Here is a 23715-nt window from a genome sequence, read left to right on the forward strand (position 1 = left end):
AGCAAGGAGTATCTAGATAGGGCTTTTTAAGTTCTGCCGGTCAGAGGCTTTACCTAGGGCCTCCAACTGGGCCCCAGGGGGGAGATACTTACAAAGGTGGGCATTCATCATCCTTAGACCTACATTCAGATCCCTAATAAGGAAGTAATAATATTGGCAAGCCTTTCCCATGCTTTCTATGGGCTAGTGAGAAGACTAATTATCTGACGACACTAATAAATGGTTATGATGTTATTAAAAATGGCACCAAGCTAGGATTAATGGGCTCATCAATTGCAGGGAATCAGGCTTAACAAGGTCCCTGCATGTCCCGTCAGGTCTGTAATCCTGATAGATACTGGGCTACCCAAAGCACCGCCTGGCTGCGTGGAGGCTGTGGATGACACTCCCACCTTTTCCCATCAGAAGGTCAGCTTAGGAAGGCTGGGCTGACGCTGGGCTTCCCTGATCACATTCTCTTGCCAACAGCGCTTCAAAGCTCTGGGGCCGCTGAAGATGCTGTGAGTGGTGAGGCTGGCCCAGCCCTGCTCACTTCTACATACGGCCTCCAACTTCTGTGGGATCCTCCTTCCTCCCAGTCCAGCTTGCCTCTGCAAATGGCAGCCTCAGAGCCTAGCTGGAGCCCCAGACTCCAAGCCCCACTCATAAACGCAGGGAAGTGGATAAGATGGAGGCGCCTCTGGGGCCTGCTGACTAATTTCCATAATAATTATAGTTATTACTAATAATGGTGACAACACCACTCCCTTCCGTTTATATTGAATTCTACAATCTAGAAGCTGCTTCCCCACCAGTTGTCTCCTTTGAGGCTTACAACCAGCTGTGAAGAATGTGGGGCAGGTGTGATTATTCTCACTGTCAGGTTAGGAAAGTGCAGTGCAGGGAGATAAAGGGACTTCCTGAAGCCCCCTCCCCAGCCCACAAGGAACACTTGTAAGGACAAAAATAAAAATAATAATAGTGAATACTGACGTGGTGCTGACTAAGTAATACGCTGCTAACTTAGTCCTCATAACAACCTTATAAAGTAGGTGCTATCAACAGCATTTCCCTTTGACAGATGCAGAAACTGAGACACAGAGAGCTTAAGAAACTTGTCCAGAAATGCACAGCTAGCAAGGAAAAGAGTGGGAGCCAAACCTGGCTGGAGTCCATGCTCTTTACCATTTGAGTCTCCTATTAGACTTCCACAGGAGCCCAATCCGCTGGGCCAGGCTCCAGCCCTCATGCCTTGAGTTCCAGCCTTCCTCTCCACTTGCAACCTTCAAGGTCTCTGTAGGGCAACTCCCCTCAGACAGAGGCAAGGGGACTTAACCGAAGGCCCCGATGCTGCCTGCTCCCATCCTGGAGGGGTGAAGTCATAATAAACCTTTGGATGGTACTCTGTGGGTTGCAAAGAACTCTGCATAAATCTCATTCTGTCCTGGGCCCCGGGGGCCAGATTGGTTCTTTGTAGAAGCTGGAACACAGGACTATGAGGCAGGGAGCCTCCAAAGCCACCGCTTTGAATTCTGGCTCCACCACTTCATCTTTCTCTGCCTCAGTCTCCCCATCTGTAAAATGGGTGTTAATAACAGTACCTATTTCACTGGGCTGTTCTAAGGATAAATGAAAGAAGGAATCTAAGGGGTCCAGTATAAACCAGATCCTTGAATTCAGTAGCAGCTCCTTGATAGAAAATGCTTCAGTCAACTTGAAGGCCCTGAGCTGGAAGGCAGGTTATGTTCACTGTGTGCCAGGTAAGCCTGCAGAAATGGTGCCTTATTCAATTCCCTCAACAACCATAGGAGCTATGGTGGTTGCTAATTACTCCTATTTTAGGCAGGGCATGATGGCGCAAGCCTATAATCTCAGCACTTTGGGAGGACAAGGCAGGAGAATCACTTGAAGCCAGGAGTTTGAGAACAGCCTGGACAACGAAGTGTGTCTACAAAAAAACTTAAAAATTAGTCAGGTGCAGTGGCTTGTGGCTGTAGTCTCAGTATTCAGGAGGCTGAGGCAGGAGGATCACTTGAGCCCAGGAGTTTGAGGCCGAAGTGAGCTGTGATGGCACCACTGCACTCCAGCTTGGGTGACTGAGAAAGATTCTGTCTCTAACAATAATAATCACAACAACAACAACAACTACTACTACTACTCCTGTTTTAGAAATAAAGAAATTGAGGCTTAGTGAGGTTAATGAACTTACCCGGTCACGCATCTACTAGGTGGCAAAGCTGAGGCTTGAACCCAGACCTGCTGGGCATCTGAGAACCATGATGTGTTTGCTCACAGCATCTTGCCAGGGTGCCTCTTACTGAACTTACTCTGGGTGAGGCTTGTGCTACTATGGCAGCAGTTGCGGGAGGGGGGAGTATTAACACACCCAATTTACAGATGGGGAACTGCTCAGAGAGGTTGAGTGACTTGCTCCTGTTCACAAAGCTAATGAGGAAGAACTGGGACTCGAGCCCAGGGCCTCCTGATTCCTCCCCTTCTGTGGTGTCCTTAGCCTGTGGCTTCTCCCTCTTCCTCCCAATGTCCCAAGAAGCCCAGGTCCCTCCTGCTGCCTGCTTGGGCTCCCGGCTGCCCTCAGTCCTCTCCTGATCCCAGGCAGAGAGAGAGGCTGACTCCTCGGTGCCTCTAGCCGGGGCTTGCTCATCCTTTCTTCCCGGACTCCCACTAGACCCAGCGTTACTCAATGAAGTGACAGAATGTGGTGAAATGTCTCATGTGGGTGCCTTGTCCCCAGACCTGGGGCAACCTCTGGTGGCTTTTAAAGGAGCAGAAGGCATCAAGAAGTCGCAGGCCTCCTCCAGAGCAAGCTCATCAAAGATGCCAGTGGGGCCAGCTCTGAATCAGATGGGGACCAGTGCATCTGTGTTTGTATGAAAGGAATGGCATTGGGAGCATGAGCAAGGCAGCCCATGAGAGCTGGGTACACTTCTTCAGCTGAGCCCCCCTCCCCAGTCCTCAAGGTTGCAGCATTTGTCTCCATCGCTCCTGCCCCCAGGGCCCTCCTCTGCCACGATGCCCAGCCCTGTGGTGCAGACAGCGCTTGGCCAACCCTCCCCGGGGTCTTGAGCCCTCCTGTGCTCCCATCCAGGCTTACATGGTCGATGAGCTCCTTGACCATGCCGTTCCACTGGCCCTTGTCGTCCTGCGCCCCGTACTTGCCGTCCTCCACCAGCCGGATCTCATAGGAGAAACCGAGGATGTGGGCCAGCTCTTTAAGCAGGTCGATGCAGTAGCCCTCGAACCGGTCGTTCCCATATAGGGTCCTGTCGGACTTCCGAAACATGACAAATGGTTCCTCCTGCAGAGACAGATGGGCAGGGAGGTGATGTAGACGGAGCGGGTAGGGCAGAGGCAGACTTGCGCTAGAGAGTCGGGGCCATGACCTCTGCTCATGTTTTTATATACCATGGCGTGGCTTAGACAACAGGCCCCTTGAAGTCAGGAGAAGGAAAGCATATGTGCTGAGGGCCAACTGGGGCCTCACAAATGGCTACCTGGCACTTGGGCAGGAGCTCAGTAGGCACTTACTCATTTAACTGCCCAGTGGTTACAGGACTAGTGAGCGCTGGAGCTGGGCTTTGAGCTGGAGACTGATCCCAAACCCACTATCTCTTTGCTGTACCAGTAATGGAGGCCAGGGTTCTCAGTGTATGGCCCCTGCATGGGCAGCATATGCATCACCTGGGAACTTGTTAGAAATGCACATTCTCAGGCCCCACCCCCAGCCCTAACTGAACCGGAAACTCAGGGGAGAGCCCGGCAATCTGTGTTTTCGGGAGCCCTCCAGGGAATTCTGACGTCCGCTGACATCTGAGGATGCTGCTGTAGAAAGCCCTGCAGAAAGCAGTCTGCCCTAACTTCTCTCCCAACTCCGATTTACAAGCTCCCGGATGCCGTTCTCTCTTTCCAAGAACCTCCTCAGTCCCCTGTGTTAGGGTCCCAGGGGAGTGATTGCTGGTGAGACGGACAGCTCATTGGTATGTGGCTGTGCCAGGCACTGGTTAATTAGCAAATGAGTTCATGCCCATGGGGGACGGGCACAGAGGCCAGTAGAGCCCCAGAGCTCAGTAGTTAGGAGCTGGCATCACCTCATTTTGCCTTAATGTCAGCCTCCCGACGTGGGTATGAATACTCCCATTTTATAGATGCAGAAAGTGAAGTTCAGGAGGATATGTGACTTGTGTAAGTCCCCCTAGCTGGCAGGGAGAGAAGATCCGAATTCAGGTTAGTGTGACCCCAGAGTGTGAGTTCCATGCCTGAGGCCCTGAGGCCCATGGCGCCCCTCCCTGGGGGGCAGGTGATCCCTAGGAACGTGCTTGTGAGTCAAGAGATGCCTGTTCCATGGCAGACCCCACACCCTGGCCTGCCACAGGCTTCTTCCTCTCTGGGTGATGGGGAACCTGGGAAGGGATTTGAACAGGGCATGACTTTGATTTCTCATTTAGAAACAAACCCGTGGCAACCCTGCAAAGAATAACTGGGAGAAGAGGCAGAAGAGTCAGTGGAGAGAAGCGGTGCACTTCATCCAGCCTGAGGTCTGCAGTGAGAGGAACTGTGGACTCTGATGCAGCCAGGTTCCCGAATCCAGGTCAGCATGCGAGTCCACATTTCTGCTGGCACCATCCACCCGGCTTCACTCACAAAGCCCCATCCCAAGCCTGTGATGGATGTGCTGAACTCCCAGAAAATTCAACACAATTGAGTTCCTACTCTGCACCAGGTACTGATTTAAACTCTTTTTCACAGGCTGTTTGATTTAAGCCCCACTAGCCTGCAAGACAGTAACACTGTCCCCATGTGATAGATGAGGAAATTTGGGGTCAGAGGTCAGTAAGTTGCCCAAAATCACACAGGAGCTGAACTACAGTGATGGGATCCAGTTCCGATCCTTCCCAGTCAGCCTCGCACCTCTCTCTGGCTTGGCTTTCCTGTCCGTTCCCTGGGGTCAGACCTTCCAAGTTAATTGGCTTTTCCAGATCACCAAATCAGTTAAAGAGCTGCCATTCCAGAGCCTGTTCCTGGACAACTCTAATCTTCTTCTCACTCACCTGGGGCCTCCTTCCTTAGCCCCCTACCCTGTTCCTCCTGCCTACAGCTCCTCAGCCTCTTCCTGTCAGTCAAACATCCCCAGACTTGCCTCAGCACCCCCATGTGATGGAATGCCTCCAGCCTTCAGTGGATGTGTGACCACGGTCAGCTGACAGAATGCATGTAAACCGGAAAGCTCACATCCACATGCCCACATTAAGGCACATGCTTGACTATAGAGGTGCCTTAACCTTCTCTCAACTGGCAGGGCCATTCCCTTGACCTCACGAGCCCCTGGGGTGGGGTGAGCGCTGGAAGGCCCAGTGAAGACCCTCGTGGGAGATCCAGGAGCAGAAGCTAACCAGTAGCCCCCTGCGGGGCTCCCTTTGTGGCGGGCAGGCTTGAATCTTGTCCCTGCCTCCCAGCAGCACTATTTCTCTAAATCCCATCCCTCCCCATGCTTGATCCACTGGAGCTTTCCACCAGTCCTTTGGGATGCTTCGGGAAGGAGTTGTTGGGGGCGGGGCAGTCTGTGAATCCCCAAGGGGTTCCCGACTATCCAGGGATTCTGAGAAAACCACTTCCCAGCTAACTGGGTAGGAGGCTGGACCTTCGGCTAGGCGCCATGCTTAACCTCAGTGCCTCTCTCATTCACCTTCCAACCAAGTAGGCAGCTCAACAAGGATGGAGCCTTTTGGTCTTTTCCATTTGGGGCCTGGGAAAAGTGCTGAGGCTGGAGGAAAGAGGACACTGGCTGGTCCATGCACTGCCTTTGTGCAAATTTGTCTCTGGGCAATGCTCCTGCACCCTGGCATAGGGCCTGGCGAACATGGTCTTTTGGTTGATGCTCTTGTGCAGTGAACAAGTTGCACCACTGGACCTGGTGGCCCTGACTTTAGCTGATGGAAAGAATCAGAGAGACGGTGCCACCTTTCCCAGAGGACCCACCAACCACACATAGAATCCCAGGCAAATTTCACCTCCAGCTGTAAAATGGGGAAAATAATAGAACCTACTTTATAAGGTTGTTGTGAGGATAAAATGAGTCAGTCTATGAAAAGCACTCAGAACAGTGCCTGGCAACTGTTAGCTGCCAATATTATTATCATTATTAATCACCATCCTTATCTATTTCCTGGATGCTATTTGGCTGGTTAGTGCAGTGACCTTTCCAGCCTAGAGGCCACACCCAGGGTCACCAAAGGTTAAAAACTCATGGCTGATAGTGGAAAACCATTTCAAGAAAGGTCCTGAGGTAGATTACTTCCTGACCCTGTCTTCACGCCCCTCCCTGGCCTGATTCTCTAAAATTAGCACTTCATTTGTGAAGCCACCACAGCCCAAGAATCTATACATCTCCATATAAATATGCTGCCTTCAGAGCAGCTGTAAAATGCCATTAATTTCGGGAAGTGCTTTGCGGATGGCATACATATTTAACAGCCAAAGCCCAGAGCATTAAAATGGTGCTCGCCTTAGTAATGTGTCTCTAGACCTGCAACATTTCCTAGGGGGTAATTCTGAACTCCGCCAACTACTTATTCATGGACTATTTCACAATTTATTACTGGAAATGTCCAGACAGCCAATTCACAAGCTCTCTCGGCTGCTAATCGATTGCTCAGTGAAGGTGCCCTCAATTTCATAACTTCACGCTCTCCTATTGCTCTGGGAGAACAGCCGTAGGAACAGGGGTAATATTTCTCTTCAACAAGTCACAGAAAACAGGGGTCCAGAAAAATAACCGTTTCTGACTTTCCATTGCCGGGGCTCTTCGTCCAGTTTCTCTCCGATCACTTACCCCAGTGTGAGTCAAGCCTAGTGCTAATCCTCTCCCAATGACAAGACCCATGGAGTTGGAAGAGGGAGTCTTGGGGGTTATCTCTGAGTCAGGAAGGATCCAGGGGTTAGCTACTTAATATCTGCATTCTCAAGCTCCCTTCTGACTTAGGCAATATCAGCCTACAGCCACACATGCACGCACAAGTATACACAATGTCCTTGGCTCAAATGCACCACATTTTCAGATGTCTTGTCTGCCAGCCCTTCTCAGACACAGAGGCCAAGAACCCTGGACCTGAGGGCTTGGCTTTGGCCAGTTAGAAGCAGCACACAGTATCAGGAGGGGCCTACAATGGCTCCCAGCCTGGAATAGTTCTCCCAGCCCACATTCTAGCCCTAGCTTTTTCCCCTCTCCTGCTGCTGGGTGCTGAGTGTCGGGCCTGCCTGGCAGTTGAGCCTATGTGGGTCACGATGTGCACACTGCACAGATTCACCCCTTGGTGAGTATCTAGACACCTGTGTGTAGCTGGTCCCGCACGCACCCACATACCCACACGCGTGCCCACACCATGGCTCACATTGGCAGCCAAACGAATCCTGAACCTTCAAAAGCTGGGCCCCCAGGAGTGGGACGGGTGTGTTTTCTCAGTGTGTGAGCTGAGGTTTGGGCAGATGAATTTTTCATGAGCTCGTGGAAGAGCAGAACCAGAACAGAGGCTGGGGCTGGGCAGGGAGAGGGCGGGGGAGGGCAGGCATCCAGGCTCCTGCCGCTGCTGTTTCGATCTCAGGAATCGGGAAGGCTGCCAGTGGCTCTGAGGGGCCAGAAAGGGCAGTGCCAGGGATCTGTCCATCTTTCTGTCCAGGGTAAGACATCTTTAGCACATAACCCTGGGGGTTCAGGAGAGGGGAGAATAGCAGGTAGGTTTGGGAGCAGCTCACACAGAGCTGCTGCTTTCTGCCACAACAGACTCCTGGGGAAGAAAGGGGAGGAGAAACCCCCTCATCAGGGGTCTTGGATCCAGGCCCTGTTCTCTAGAGGCAGAGCAGTTTGATGTTGTGTACTGATACCTTGGGACCTGTCTGTCATTCAAAGTGCTGTTGCCCTGACAACATCCTCCCAGACAGGCCTGGGCTATGCTCTCGGCAGGAGGAGCTGGCCCTGCATTCAGGCTGCCAAGCATGGGGCTGTATTTTCAGAGGCTGGGGCTGGGTCAGGCTGGGCCATTCCTTGTCACCTTGTAGCTGTCCCAAAGAGCCCAAGCCCTAGGGCTCCAAGATGTGCAGACCACGCTGAGCCCTTTGGGAACATTCTCTGGAGCATCTGGAGCAGCTCTACTTTCAGGGCACCCTAGGCCAGTCCTTGCACAGGAGAGAGCATCTCTCTCCCAGGAGACTCTGAGGACTCTTTCGGCTAGGCAGACTTTCTTGGAGGCCCATGTAAAGACTGTGTCACATCCTCTGTCCCCATTAGGGTTGCTCCAGAGGTCATTCCCTCCATTCCCCTGCCTCCAGGAAAGAGTAGGCTTCTCTCACTGCCCCACAGGGAGAAGCACAGCTCACCCTCCAGTGATCTCTGGGCAGTGGGGATGGAGAGAGCTGAATCATCAGAAACTCCCAGGCCATGCGCGTATTTGATATTACATGATGGGGTTAAGATGGTCAGTGGCCCCATCCATGGGCAGTGGGATATCTGCTTCAGGAGCTGAGACCATGACCAAGTTAGGGAATGAGGTGGTGGTTGATCTGGAGTTCTGTATCTCAGTAGGAGACTAGAGCTGTGAGGGACCCATAAGGCTGCAGACCCTAATGCCTTCAAGGACCAGCTGGGAAACAAAACTATAAGAAGCAGGCCAGTGTAAACAAATGGAGGGCAAGGGGGCAGAGTGCCGGACTATGGTGAGCCAGGGAATGGCCCTGAACCGGAAAGGCATTCAAATGCAAATTAAGTTTGTCACATAACACGCTGTGCTAGAGACCACCTCTGTGGCCCTGGGCAGTGGGTCAGTCTTTGGTGAAGTTCAGGGCTCTGCCTGTGGACAAAAGTGGAGGTTTTCTCCAGATCTCTCACTCTGCCAGCTGTATTAAAGCTGAGCTCACTGGGGACTGGATTTGCAATCAATAATAATGAATAACAATAGCAGCTGTCACTTAGACAGCACTCTGTGCCACTTAATTAATCATTCATTCTCTGAACTCTATGAAGTAGGTACGGTTATCATCACCTTCCTTTTTCAGATGGAGAAACTGAGGCACAGGTCGGGTAAACAATTTCTCAGGCTCAAATGGCAAATCAACAGCAAAGCCAGGACTCCATCCCAAAGGTCTGTGTTCTTTATCATCAAACTGTTCTTTCACCATGTCCTGCTCACACTGCATGTCCCAAAGAGCTGCTGGGCTCGTGTCTGCCCAGATGCCTTGCAGCTGAGACACTGTGGGACAGATGGAGCTGTGACCAGGCTATGCGCCAAGAGGGGTTTTCTCCCTTCCTATCCCTGGGGTGTCTAGGAACCAGCAGGATGCTGGGAATGCAACTTCCGGGGAATCAGTGAGCACAGAAGGTAGGGGACCTTCCAAGAAGCTGCAAGTATTGACAGAGAAGCGGTGGCTCACACCTATAATCCCAGCACTTTGGGAGGACGATGCGGGTGGATCACGAGGTCAAGAGATCGAGACGATCCTGGTCAACATGGTGAAACCCCGTCTCTACTAAAAATACAAACATTAGATGGGCATGGTGGTGCGTGCCTATAGTCCCAGCTACTTGGGAGGCTGAGGAAGGAGAATTGCTTGAACCCAGAAGGCGGAGGTTGCAGTGAGCCGAGATCGTGCCATTGCACTCCAGTCTGGGTAACAAGAGCGAAACTCCGTCTCAAAAAAAAAAAAAAAAAAAAGAAGCTGTGAGTACTCACAGGTCAAAGGCTGGGGTGTCTCCTGGATTCTGCCTCTGTTTCTGTAGCAAAAAATCCCCCATGCCTCTGCATAAGGGTTTTATGCCCTTGAAATCAGGCTGCTGCTATTTTAATAAAATTTAACCCCACGGTCTTTCAAGGTGCTTATATTTTGTATCCTTTGGTATATAATCTTCAGCTTGCCTCTTGCTGTTCAGAGTATTGTTTTGTGACGGAATCACCTTAGCTCATTTAATCATCTCTCTTCTTAATATCTTAAATCATCCTAGTTTTACCTTTTTCTAATCTTGCCTTGTGAAAAGTGTTTTATTTATATCTCACATTTTATGCAGCTCTGCTTTTAATCTTTTACCACCTTTTTATTATTTTATTTTTACGCTTTTATATTTTAGCTTTGTCGCACTTTTATCCTTTCGCTTTCTGACATTTGGGTGTTACATTTTTTACCTTGTCTAGTCAGAGCTATAAATTATTTAATTTTTCATCTTTCTTACTATCTTTCCTTTTTATCTCATTCCCTATCTTCATTTTCTCTTTATTATTTTCCCTCTAACCTTTTTATTTTGTTCTCTTTTAAACTCTCCTTTATCTTTTCTATTTTTATCCACATCAATATCCCATTAATTGCACGTTAGTCTTCACCCTAATCCCTTTGCTCTCGTTTTTTATTTTCATCCTTTACATTTTTACATTACAAACCCCGTTCTTCTTGACATATTTTTGCTCATTGGTTTTAGCAGACTGATTTTTATATTTGTTTAGTTATCAAAAATTTGATCAATAAAGACCAGCAGGATATGTGGTTTTAGGGAAGATACTAGTAGGGGTCTTGCCCCAAAGAGGGGACAGGTGTACCCCGAGACCACCTATTCAGGCTCTGTTGGCAGCTTGTCGGGAGCCGCTGTGAGATCTCCATCACCTTCAGCTCAGATCCTCTCAATCATCCTAACCCCGAGGGCCGATAGCGAGACTCACAGGCTAACATTTCTCTCTGGATGCTGGCAGGATGCCTGGTATCTGCCACTCACCGGACTTCCTGGAAGAATGGCTTTTTCCCCATGACTTCCCTTCCTGTTCCATGACATCCGCTGCCCAGCCACCAAGCACATATGTGGTAAATCATCCCAGGGAGGAGGACCTGAGACCACACAGCAGGGCCTGGTTCAGCTGCCTCTGGGGGCACATGGGTGAGAACAAGCCCCGTCTGAGCACTGTGGAAAGGGCCAGGTATAGGGTGACAAGCCTGTCCCGGGTTCTGCTCTGAGGCAGCCTCATTATATCCAAAACAGGCTGAGCTCCCTTTTGTGTAGAGGACTGACCTTAGCATGTGGTCCTTATAAACATATTTTCTTTATTGTAAGTAGCAGCTGACTAGAGCCAGCACTGTCCTCAAAGGGTCTTCCATCAGCATTCACCAGGCTGTGCCTGGGCTGCCTCTCCCCAAGATGGCCCAGCTTGGGCCCCCAAAAGCAGGGCTGCATCCCTCAGAGGATCTGTCCTGAGTCTCTGGACACCCGAGGCCTTCCGGGAGGGACAAGTGTGCGTGGAGTGGGTACAGCACTGGCAGCACAAGGAGGCCAGTGGCCTCGGTCTGTTCTGCCCACACGAGCTCAAAGGTGCAGAAAGCCCATGCAAGGCCCCCAGAGTCGCTTCTTGGGTTGAAATGGGTCAGGAGAAGGCAAAGCTGTTCAGCTGGGGAATGGAGAGAAGATGGGGTGTGATTCCAGGCGGGGGTGTGACGGTGCTGACGGCTCTCGGAAAGGCACTGCAGAATGCGGCAAGTGTACAGCCTCCCAACACCCGCTAGACTCTCGTGGTGTGGCCACAGCACCCACCACAGCTGCGGGCACTTGTGGGAAAGGCTTTGCCTGGGAACTGGGCTGGGAGAGGCAGATCCGTACTCAGGTTGCAAAGGGCAGTCAAACCCACTTAATTCCACCTCCAGCATGGTTCCTACTCAGACATCAAGGATTTAGGGAGTGGGTGGGAGTGAGACGCAAAAACGCAGCGGCTTCCGCCTGTGGCAGTGAGCAGCGCTGCTGCGCTCCAGCTCCTCTCTAAGAGCTTCCTACTGGCCCTAAATGTCTCCACCTACCTGCAGCCTCCAGGTTCTGGGTGGAGGACTTGAGACCACCCAGCAGGGCCTGGTTCAGCTGCCTCTGGGGACGCGTGGGTGAGAACAAGTCCTGTCTGAGCACCGTGGAAAGGGCCAGGTATAGGGTGACCTATAGACGGGACGCTCCAGCCCAAACGGCCACCCACCCCTAGGTTGGACTTCCTGCGGGGGCTGCAGGATCTTACCAGCACTGTGGTGACGATGAGTGACCTGTTTGTCAGAGAGTCGGTGACATTAGGGCCTCGGCCTTTGGCAACCTCCGTGATGTTGAGCCCGTCTGCAGGACTCCACACCCCAACCTGGAAGGACAAACAGAGAAAACAGGGTGCTGAGTCCTTGGTCTACCCATCCTTCCTCCATATCGACAAGACCTTCATCTCATTCCCATTCACCATCAGCCTCTTTGTCACGATCTGATTCGTCATCATCACCACTGCCATTGTGTTTCCAGGTCACCATTCTGACAGCATCCCTGCTGCTCTCCCTCCTCTCCTGAAGAGGATCTCAAATTGTTGAATCCCTGAATTCTGCCCCCTCCCTTGCTGGCAAGCCAATCACAGCTGAAGGGGAAAATGCGGAGAGAGACAGAAAATGCGAAGGCAGCCCCAGGCGTCTCAGGGCTGAGCAGATGCTAAGCAGGGGCTGGAGGGAATCAGGGGTCCATGGTCAGTGCCAGGCCCTGCCCTGGGACAGCTTCTTGGGAGACCCAGGGCATCCAGCTGCTCATATATTGGGTCTCAGCCCCAGTGCCAGCTCCTGGGTGTAGACTCCTTCTAAATCCTAGGATAGATGCTGGAACAAGGGAGATGTTCACTAACCATTTGTGGACCTAGTGAAGGGTAATGGATATGCCATGTGCAGGAGGGCAGTCTGGAACAGGCGGCCGGTCTTTGTGACTGTTTGGGGGTGGCGGCACAAGGAGGGCATGGATCTCAGGGGGGGATGCTGCTGGGTTTGAAAGCAGTTGTTTGTTTTGTGGTTTAACATTTAAAACTGGCAGACACCCTGACCAAGGCGGCATAATTCTCCCTACAGCGTCCTTGTGGATATTGGGCCTGCGGCTAGAAGTAGAGAAGGAGAGGTCAAGCTTAGAAATCATGCTAAAGCCCTGGGCCTCCTGAAGATCCTTTTTGACCTGGCTCTGGCCAGCTCTGCCTGATCTCAGCTCCTCTCACTCAAGGGAGGCTTCTGCATGCCCACTCTGTCCTTGGCCCAGTCGGGGGGTACTCAGGACACTTAATCAATTAAACAGAGAGGCTGAATGCAAACATCCCATTAAGAGAGCTGTGCATAGCAGATAGCAGAGAGACATGTAATTATGCTTGGGTAATTCTGCCTTAATCCTCCCAAAGCCACCGGCTGGAGCTGGCTGGATCAGCTATGACCCGGCTTAGCAAACAGAAGTGATAATACGAGAGGCAGACTGGCTGTGTTTGGGAGCTCAGCATCCTCTCAGGGCAGGATCCCTGCCTGTGTAGACCACCCAGGGCCACGAGGAGAGGAGACAGGCAGACGGCATCGAAGAGGCTCTTCTCTTAAGAGGGCCGAGCTCAGAGCCAAGCTCAACTTGAGCGTGCCTAGCAGAGCACCTGGGAACTGAAGGTGCTCCGCATGCATCTGTTCAGAGGCCACATGAACAGCACAAACCCTCACTCCAGCAAGCAGCTCCCGAGCTCTGACTGCAAGCCCTGTTAGATACCAGGTGCTATGGGGATGTGAGATCAGTGAGGACTGAGGAGGATCCAGCCTGCAGAGGCTCTGTGCTCACAATCCAGGTGGCTGTGACCCGGGGCCTCTGGTGAGTGCCTTTGGCAGGCTAACCTCTGTCCAGGGATATAGAGTTTTTCGTGAGTATTAGCTATGGCCAATTTGTACGAGCTGCCTGGAGGGCTGTTTGGAGAAGGCAGTTGCAGGTGGGCTCAGAGGGAAAGAGTGCTCGAATGATGGATTATTGATGCCTTTTATGGCACGGAGAGGGAAGTGCTGGCATACTTGCCACCTAATTGTTCTCCCTAGAATTTTAGGCTATCCCTGGAGATGGGTAGCTCAGAGAGCAAACATGGGATAGCTACTTGAGTGAATACTGTTTTCACTAGAGCCCTGCCAGAGGTGGAAGTGTGCTCTCCACCACTGCAGGAGCTTAAATAGGAGCTGGAAGATCACTTGATGAGAACTCGTATCATTTGCATAGCGTTGAGCAAATGGACCCCGATGATCTTAGGAGGGGAGGCCACAGCTCCTGTCATTAAGGATGGATGCTGTATGTGGCAAGAAATAATTACAGAGTAATAGAGAGGCTTTCCCAGTCACCTCCTCCCCTGTGTGGTGGCTCCCATGAGTTGGGGGAAAGTCAGGAGTGACTGGAGTAACTGTGGTCACAGGTACAAGGAGGACAGCATTGAACTAGGCAGAGCCAGGCCTTTGCCTGACAGACAGAGGTTACATCCTGCAACCAGGGCAATTGTGTGGGCATTGGCATGGAGGCCCAGGAGGGAGGGAGCGTGATGAGACCATGGGGAGATGTGGAAACGAGGCCCAGAGAGGCCAGTTGGTGCCTTTCGTGAAGAGCCTTGCAGGCCCAGGTGAGGGGCTGGTTTAATGACTTGGCACTTGGGAGCCATGAGGAGTTTCAGAGCAGGGCAGAGCGGTGCTTGGGGAAGCCTCATCTGTGTGCACACTCTGAATGGCTGGAGAGCTCAAGAACCAGGGCAGCATGTTAAAATGATCCAGCTGAAAGGCTTGAACCAGGGCAGTGAGGGGTGGAGAGGACAGAAATCAGAGAACTGAGGTGAAGAGGCATCTGAAGTGGCCCCTCCACTCGGCTGGCTTCTGCTCCCTACATTTCATCCGCAGCAACTTGCAGGGTTGGGGAGGTGCCCTTTTGGCTCCCAGGGACCAATGTGCTGGGGACAGAGTGTGGTCGAGCCCCCCAGAATCCAGGTCCCAGGGGATGCTGCGAATTGAGGGCTTGTGTTAAATCTCCCTCCTGGCCCAGCAGCCTGACGTTGATAGAATATGCTGAAGGCTCCCAGGGACTGGAATTGGCCTCATTAAAACATTTCTGTGTTAGCCAGATGGGAGGCCCCAGCCCCAGGCATGCCTGCTTTCCTGTTCCAAACTCTCTGGAATTGCAGAAGGCTTAGAAGCCCAGAGTGAAAGAGCTCAGAATCCATGTGCTTCAACCTCTTTCCAAGGGTAAGAATCACCTTCAGTCTCCCAGACAAGCAACTGCTCTATCTTTGCTTAAATGTCCCAGTAACAGTGAGCTCACTACCACGGGAGACACTCCCTGCTGGTTAGAAAGGTGTTTTGTTTTCTTAAATTTTTGCCCAAGGACATGTCTGTCCTTCTGCTCCATGGCAGCCCTGCAGGGACTCAGAGACAGTCCATCCACTCCATTGGCCTTTTGTTATCCTTCCAGGTTAGGCATCCCCGACGGCCCTTACTCACAGAGTGACAATGTGGGTGTCTGCCGCAGCCAGGCCACTGGCTTCTGGAGCCGTGTGACCTCCAGTCCAGGCCTTCCTGTTCTCTGACAGTCCCCCAGGAGGCACAGGCTACACCACACTGAGTCAGTCCCTGAGGGGCCGCTGGACTGTGTCTCGCCCCTTGCCTCTGGGCCTCTGCCTAGGGTCTGCCCTAGGAGACTTAAGAGGCCCCTGCTCCTCTGCCTGCCCTCCCTCTCCTGAGCCCACGCACCTTCTCCAGGCCATCCTCTTTCAGGCTGATGATGTCCAGATCGAAATCCGTTCGCAAGCCACTAGTTTTGTTGAAAACAATTCGTCCAGTTAATCCTTCCCATTGAGCCTGCGGAGGGGAGAGGGCAGAGCGGCAATTCCTTGGGCTCGTAAATCATCATTCGGTACAACTGTACAATGCTTCATTTTAATTACTCCTTGCACTGATACTGTTCCCCCAAGACCATGATTAATTAATAATCACCTCCATCATTGCTCGGGCTGCGGTGCGAGCCAGCGATTTCCATAAATTCTATTATGCTCTTTAGCCAGCTTTACATTTTCACCTTCTCGTGTACAACATGGATCTCGGATGCGCTCAAATGAGCCCCCGCCCTGAAGTCATGGGAAGGGGGAGCCCATGTCAGGTCCTGGGAGAGGGGCAGGGAGGCAGTCGGGGAGGGGTGTGGCAGGTGCGGCCTGCCAAGAGGCAGAAAAGCCAAAGGGCCAAGCTGGCCTTGGTGTAGCCCCCTGAAAGGCAGGGGAGACCGAAATCACCCCCACTTCCACGTACGTTGTGGTTAAGAACTCTGAGGTCTGAAGGCTGGGTCCAACCACAATTAGCCATGTGACTGGGTATTTCTTACCCCTCTGCCTCAGTTTCCTCAGCTGTATGTATGCTGTGGTTAAGAACTCAGCCAGCCATGTATGCTGTGGTTAAGAACTCTGGGGTCTGAATGCTGGGCCCAACCACAATTAGCCATGCGACTTTGAGTATTTTTTACCCCGCTGCCTCAGTTTCCTCATCTGTAGAATGGAACTAATCATTGTGTCCATCTTACCAAATGCTATAAGGGTGAAATGAAATAAGTCATATAAAATACTGAGAACAGTTCCTGGCACAACATGAACCTTGAGTAAGTGGTAGCTTTTGTTATTTTTGTATCGTCATTAGCATCATTAACACAGAGAGAGGCAGGCAGAGGTTGGGGCTGACCTAAACTGAAAAAAGCTCCATCTTTTTTTTTTGATTTGAGATGAAGTCTAGCTCAGTCGCCCAGGCTGGAGTGCAGTGATGCAATCTCTGTCCTTGGGTTCAAGCAATTCTCCTGCCTCAGCCTCCTGTGTAGCTGGGATTATAGGAATGTGCCACCATGTTCAGGTAATTTTTTAATTTTTAGTAGAGACAGAGATTTTCCATGGTGGTCAGGCTGGTCTTGAACTCCTGACTTTGTGATCTTCCCACCGTGGCCTCCCAAAGTGCTGAGATTACAGGCGTGAGCCACCACACCCAGCCGAAAAGCTCCATCTTCTATATCAGAGGTTGCCATACTATGGCTAGAGGGTCAACTCGGCCCCTGGCTGCTTCTGTAAATGGTTTATTAGCTCACAGCCATGCCTCTGTGTTTACATACTGCTTTCGTGCTGCAACTGTGCAGTTGACTAGTTGTAGCAGAGACCGTGTGCCCTGTGAAACCTTGTGCCCCTTTACAGAGAAAGCTTGCTGACTTGATTCTAGATAACATCTTTCCTGCAGGCTGAGAGCATTGAGTCTACATGGTCCTTTCACACGGTTCATGCCGTGTAACCTCCACCACAGCCGTGGGAGGTGGCCACGCAAGGATCGTGGTTCCCACTTTATAGATGAGGAAGCTGGCCTCGAGGGGGCCGTGGGCTGCCCAAGCAACAGAGTGAACAAGAGGCAGAGCCAAACTAGAACCTGGGATCACAGGGCCCCGCACCCCAGTCTGGACCTGTTTCCCTCCTACAAGACCTTGGGGTGATAGCTGGTATGCAGTTAGATAGCCGAGGTTTCTGTATCGGGGGAAGACCAAGCTCCACACGTCCTGAAGTCTTTGGGAACAAATGTGGGCTTGGGAGCAATGGGAGGGGAGAAAATCTGGGAGCTCATACAGTCAGACTGGGCCAGAGAGAGGTATCTGGAGAAGAGGCACGGGGCAATGGAAGGTCTCAGTAGTGGAAGCCTGGCTCCAAGTCCTTGCTTTGCTGCACCAGGTTCCTAACCACTCTGAGCCATTCTCCCATGCAGATTCTGAGTTGGGCTCCACAGCCTCTCCCTGAAGAAAGCCCCCACAAGCACCCACACATACACTCACAGGTCAACCCACAAGGTCATGGGTCCACAGTTCCCTGGAATTTTATTGACAAATCCCAGAGGAAAACCCTCAGACATCTCCAAGCACGTGGGCAGCTCTAAAGTACTTTTATAGGCAAATGGGTACTATACAAACTCAGGCAGTGGGGGAGTGCTTTAGAGGGGAAGGAGGTTGTACAACCAAAGTGGTTAGAAAGTGGTCTCTGCACAAACAATGCAACCACTCTGAGCTTCAGGAAGAGCCAAACTACCTAATTCACAGGTACAAAAACACACAGAGTGCTGAGCACGGTGCCTGCATATATAAGCGCAAGGGTGTGGCAGAGATGATCACTTCTCTGTGGTTTCCATCTGTGCAGCTCTGTGGGCTGGCCCTAAGCTGGAAGGGGAGGACTTGGACCCAGGCCTGAGGCTCCAGTAGACAGCTGGTCACAGAGGGCTATTATCCTTCCCCACGAGAGCTCATTCAGCAAGTGAGGTGGGCATCAGCATTGCCCGCATTTTACAGATGTGGACACTGAAGCTCAAAGACGGACTGAACGATGCAGGGTGGGATACTTGGGGCAGGACAGGACAGATTCACTGCAGTAGCGGCGCTGAAAGGCCTGGGGTCGAGGCCCCCAAGGTGGAGTCGGGAAAGTTTACATGGTGCCCAGGGAGCTGAGGGCTGAGAGTCGGGAACAGAGATTAAAAGATGCATCAGAGAAGGTGAAAGCCACTGCTTATGACTTCACAGGGAAGCTCAGCTTCCCTCAGGCTGGCTCCCCAGTCCCTCGGTCTATTCTCCTCTGCAGCCCCATGCCCTTGGGCTATCTCTTGGCCCCCAGGGGAAATCACAGCAGGTGCCTTCAAACCTGCACTGTGAGGGAAGCCTTACTGCCTGTCAGCTACTGAGAAATGAAATGCCAGCAGGTGCACAGCCTGTCTGTGGGTGGGTGGGCAGGGCAGGCCAGGGAGTGCAGGCGGCTCCTCCCTGTGACATTTCCTGCACTGCCCGCCCCCTCTAGCCACCGCTCAGGACTTGCTAAATGAAAGATGCTTGACACGCTCTGAACTCCGGCCTGGTATTTTCCAGCTCCTCTCTCTCGGAAATGCCAAATCTTTAAAATGATTTAGTGTCACGCAATCAGACGGGGAGATGGGCAAGTTGGGAGTGGTCTGAGGGAGGACGGTGCTGGGCTGGGGCAGGCATCTGAGCTTCAGCTGTGGCCCGTTGTGGGACCACAGGCACCATGGGGCTACCCAGGGCCTTGGCTATGTTCACGGCCCTAAAATGAGACAGGATGAATGTTTCTGAGAGGGCTCTGTAAGGGAGTATGAGCAGTGAGGGTCAGTCACTGGGCCTGGGGCCAGACATGCCACCCAGGACAGTTGACCCTGGGAAGAAGAATGGAGCTCCCCTTTCTATGGTGGGCAGTGGTAAATCTGCTCCCCTCAGGGACTCACAGTTGAGCCTCAAGATTTCCAAGGGGTGAGGAGTGAAGTGTGAACAGGTGGGTGTCCCAGAAACAATGTGGCCTGGAGACCGGCTAGTGGAACCCCATCAGCAAACAGGAGGGCCCAGGGATAACAGTGGTGATCATGGAAGTAACGGTGACGGCAGCCAACCTGTTCAGCACTTGCTATGAGCCAGGCACTGTCCTCAGTGCGACACACGTGCCATAACTCACCCATCCTCAGAGCAACCCGATGATAAGGTGCTACTGTTATCTCCACTGGACAGAGGAGGACACTGAGGCACAGAAAGCTTCAGTAGCTTGTGAGCTCATGCAGTTAAAAAGTGGTGATGCTTCCAAGCCACTTTTGTCTGGCTCCTAGGGCTCCTAAATCTCCTGATTGAGCCAGAGGAGCAATAGGACCAGTTGTGGCCTGGGATGTGAGACCCTCACAGTGGCCTTGGGGCTGCTCAGCAGAAGCCTGCTGAGGAAGTGGGTACAGGGGGCTGAAAGTCAGGTTTCAGAGTTCCCTGAGAGCAAGCTGCTGATCGCCCAGTCAGGGCCCTGCTCGGGGCATTGGACAGTGAGATGTTCTGTGCAGTTTTGAGGGATGAGAAGCTGAATGAGAAGGTATCACCAGGTCCTTATACCAAAACATCTGGGACTGGAGTCCCTTCTAGGGGTGAAGAAACTGTATCCAGGGACTGATCCCTCACAATAGCTATGAGGTGGAGTTTGCTGGGTGCGGAAACTGACTCAGAGATGTCCGGTAACTTGACTGAAGCCACACAGCTGGGAAGAAGTGGAGACAAGATCCAAAGGCACATGTGTGGTGCCCTAAAAGCCCTGTCTTAGCTATATTCCTCTTAATTTTGGTCTACTGCGTGAGAGGAGCTGTACTTGGCCTCATCTGGAAGCAGCAATGGTGAACTCGGGACGTCAGGGGAAGCTGTCTTCCCTCGACCCCCATCCAAGGTGGGGCGTTTCTCTGCGGTTCGCTCTCTCTCCTGGAGCTGCCTTCCTTTGCATATGAGATCGTCTCCATCAGTGCTGGGACCTGATGAATGCCTCCCTCCCTAGGCTCTGCATGTGCATAGGCTAGTCTGTTTTAGCCCTGCTGAGACCCCAGGGCATAGCTCGGAGCCTGGAATCCAGCTGCCAGTGACAAAGTGCTACTGAATAAATGAGTGCACTCCTAAGAAGGCAGCCAGCTATGTTTCTGGCCCGCTGTGATTGTTACAGGGAGCTCATCTATCCTTTCTATCTGGAGTCCTCTTACAGGGCTTCCCCTCTGCCCTCTGTGTTGCTGGATGTGGTCGCTCCCTCTGGCCCAGGGTAACTCTGCCTAGATCTCGTTCTCCTGAACTTTCTTTGTCTGCCGTGTGCTGGGATCTGACTCTGGCCACGTCCTGGGTTAGGTGCTTTGCACAACGTTTTTCACGGTTTTCCTGACACTGAGGCAGGCACTCACTATAGCATACTGGAGATCAAAGAGTTAATCATCTCACTCAAAGTCGCGCAGCTAGTTGTGATGGAGCCAGGGTGCAAGTTCAGGCCTTAACTTTCTCCATCCATAAAGTGGGGACAATAAGCCCTACCATCCAGAGCTTACAAGGACAGGGGCAGATGGAGAAGTCTTTGAAATACACACTGTGTGATCCATGGTCTTGGAGGCAGGACAGGTTCCGTGTTGCCTGGTTTCTCTAGAATCAGCTCCATTGATGGGTTTTTCACAGGAGAGCTGGTGCCAGGAGAGGTGGTCCCAGTGGGGATGCTGGCTGGGAAGTTGGTCAGTGGGCCCGTGATGTGAAGATGAGTTTGTGGGGCTGAGTTTTATGTAATGACCCTCCTCCTGCACTAAGCACTTCCCAGGCAATGTCTAACTTCGTCTCACATGCCCACAAGGTAGGTTATGCTTCATAAACCCATTTCACAGATGAGGTGACTGAGGATCCAGCTTGCCCGAGGTCATACAGCCAGGAAGCTGAAAGTACAACACCCTCATCTGTTGTACTTTCGAGCCCGTGCTGTATCCTGCTGGCAATGCTGACCACCTGCTGGGCACTTACCACATGCCCAGGATGCATGCCCCTCAATCATGCCATAAGCTTCGTCCTATGGAGCTGATTTTCACTCAAGGAAACTGAGGCTCAGAGACATGAGGCAACTTGCCCAAGGTGGCATGGATGAGAATCAGTCGTGCCTGACTCCCAGACTGCTCTGCTGCTCTGCAGGGCCCACAGCCCACAGAAGACAACCTCGGTGGGGGCTGCGGGGCACTCACCTCCTTGATGAAGTTCATGAAGCGGCCGCCAAAGCGCCAGGCCTTGTGCCGATGGCATTGCAGGGAGTTTACGGTCATCTGCGGCGCCCGCTGGTAGCACACGGACACGATGTGGACAGCGTCATACAGTAAGGCTGCATCAGTCTGAAGGGAAGGGCCTGCCTGAGAGCGGCTCCCCAGGCCCTCCTCTGGTCCTCGGCCCACCCTGCCCTGTCTTCCTTCTCCACCCCTGCCATGGGACATGATGTCCTGGTGAACGAATAGGCCTGGAGGTCCTGGAGGCGACTCTGTCCCCGCCTCTGGGGAATGACCAGGCTTGGCTGACGCTGCTGCTCTACAGATACCCTGAGCACTACCCTCTGCAGCTCAGACCTTCTCCCACCCACCCACTCCACCCCTGCCACCTAGGCTTTGACCACACCTTCTTCTTTCTGCCTCCTCGGCCTTCACAGCCTGAGGTCCTCTGTGACCAGCATCTCGGGGGCTTATTCCTGTTTTCTATGACCTTTTGCTTACAGGTCTGGATCCCCATCAGACGGGGTCCCTTGGGGAGGAACTGTGTTCCATGTTTGTGTCCTCAACTCCTCGCCTGGGGTCTGGCTGACACATGGAAGTTCTCAAGAAGAGAAGTGGTGGAGGGAGGGAAGAAAGAAAGAAGAGGAAGGAGAGAAGACAAGAAGGCAGGCAGGTGGGGAGCCCCCGGAATCTGCCCCGCCCAACCGTCGTACCATCATCACTCCGTCCAGCAGGCCAGACTCAGCCTTGGGAGCCGCCTGCAGCCGCTCCATGGACCACTTCTCCACGATGGCTGAGACGTGTGGGTTGTCCACGTTAAGAATCCGGAATCCCGTCAGGTTCACACCTGAGTAGCGGTAGGGCTCCAGATCTAAAGCGTAGAGATCCTAGATAGACAGAGGTTTGTGTAAATCAAGGCATGCTCACTGCTGAGAGCTCCAGCCCCACCTACCTGTTCCCTCATCAGGGCTGCCCAGGGCCTGAGGCTGCAGAGCCCTGCAGGAGGGGTGCAGGATCTCAGGGTGTCACAGGAGCACCCATAGGACCACTGCACCTGGAGTCTGACTCAGAACTTAGGCAACTGACCTCCCCACGCCAACCAGAGGATCTCAGCCTGTTTCTTCATCCACAAAATGGGGATCACTCCCCTTTCTAAGACCCAGTGAAATAGCTCACATAAAACACCCAGCCTCACACACAGAGGAAGCTTAATGATGCTGCTTCCTTTCAAAGTGGGGAGACTTACTAGATCTGAGCATCTTGTTACAGAGGGAGGCTGAAGGGAGCATTGTATCCCATAGAAGAGGATATTTAAAACAGTCTTTTCTGCCTGGAACTCAAAAAGTATGGCCCTCTTCTCTCCCCGGCCAGGACCTCCTCACCCCCAGCCTCCTTGGAGCAGCTGAGCAGTGGTCAGCCTGCCTGTCATGGGCCAGGCAGGCCTGGCCAAGGGTCTAGGAGACCAGGGTCTCAATGTGGGCAAGCCTGGCTCTAGTCCCTCCCTGCAGCTCCGGCTTTGGGGGCAGGGTGGGCTGGTGAAGGGAGGAGGCAGAGAGGGGCAGGGGTGAAGGGAGAAGCCAGGTATCCCTAAGCTAGTTAGAGACGTCAGCAGAGGAGGTGGCAGGTGGGAGTGAGAGGAACAAAGATGAGCTCTGTCCTGTCGAAAACCACCCCAAACCTGGAAATTAGGCAGAAGGGGAGCAGCGTGTTTTTCCAACATGACAGTGAAACATGGTTTACCAGGCCCGCCAGGATTACTTCATTCTCCTGGAGAATGCACCTGGGTTTGACTTCATTGTCAGCTACTCATTAAAAGCTCAGACTCCGGGTTAATTTGTAGAATGTTGTCTAATAGAGAAGATACTCCCCAAGGTTGCGGTTTTATTGCCTTACAGGACATTAATCCATTTTCTATCCAACCTAGAAGTCTTAGTCTATGCTCCTCACAACCCCGCCTGAAATACCTATAAATACCCAATTCCTCAAATGCTCCTTGAGTCAGCTTTTCCATCCTACTGGTTCCCTCGTCAGTGAGTTGAATCCATCTCTGACGCATCTTTCTTCTATATTTGCATGAGACTCACAGTTTTGACTTTTTGAAATATATACTTGCGCAGCCTAGATCAGCCCTATCCCACTAGTGGGGAAACTGAGTCTTGAGGTCACTGTCTGAGCTCCTCCTCACCCACTGTCTATACTCTCCCACACTCTCCCCTCACTAAGCTGCCCTCCCCCTGGCCCCTAGCCTGTCCTCTCCCCTGGGACCCCACTCGGTGACTCCATCCGGTGCTGGGAGACAGAAGCTGTGGACACACTTGGGCTGTGCTTGTCTCTCTGTGACTGCCACTGTCATGA

The 23715-nt window shown here is 52.4% G+C and overlaps 1 protein-coding gene across 2 annotated transcripts in view; it reads right to left on the reverse strand.

Moving 5' to 3' along the window:
- Positions 1-23715, reverse strand: part of GRIK3 (glutamate ionotropic receptor kainate type subunit 3) — a 230936-nt gene that overhangs the window by 37518 nt on the left and 169703 nt on the right. For both annotated transcript variants that reach the window (XM_035250837.3, XM_035250836.3), the window contains exons 6-10: positions 22074-22247; positions 21346-21489; positions 15532-15639; positions 12018-12131; positions 3092-3295 (exon numbers count right to left, since the gene is read on the reverse strand). In XM_035250837.3, the coding sequence (XP_035106728.3) occupies positions 3092-3295; positions 12018-12131; positions 15532-15639; positions 21346-21489; positions 22074-22247 (744 nt within the window). The remainder of the gene's footprint in view (positions 1-3091; positions 3296-12017; positions 12132-15531; positions 15640-21345; positions 21490-22073; positions 22248-23715) is intronic.

The sequence above is a fragment of the Callithrix jacchus genome, chromosome 7 (assembly GCF_049354715.1).
Source record: "Callithrix jacchus isolate 240 chromosome 7, calJac240_pri, whole genome shotgun sequence".
In the NCBI taxonomy this organism is placed as follows: domain Eukaryota; kingdom Metazoa; phylum Chordata; class Mammalia; order Primates; family Cebidae; genus Callithrix; species Callithrix jacchus.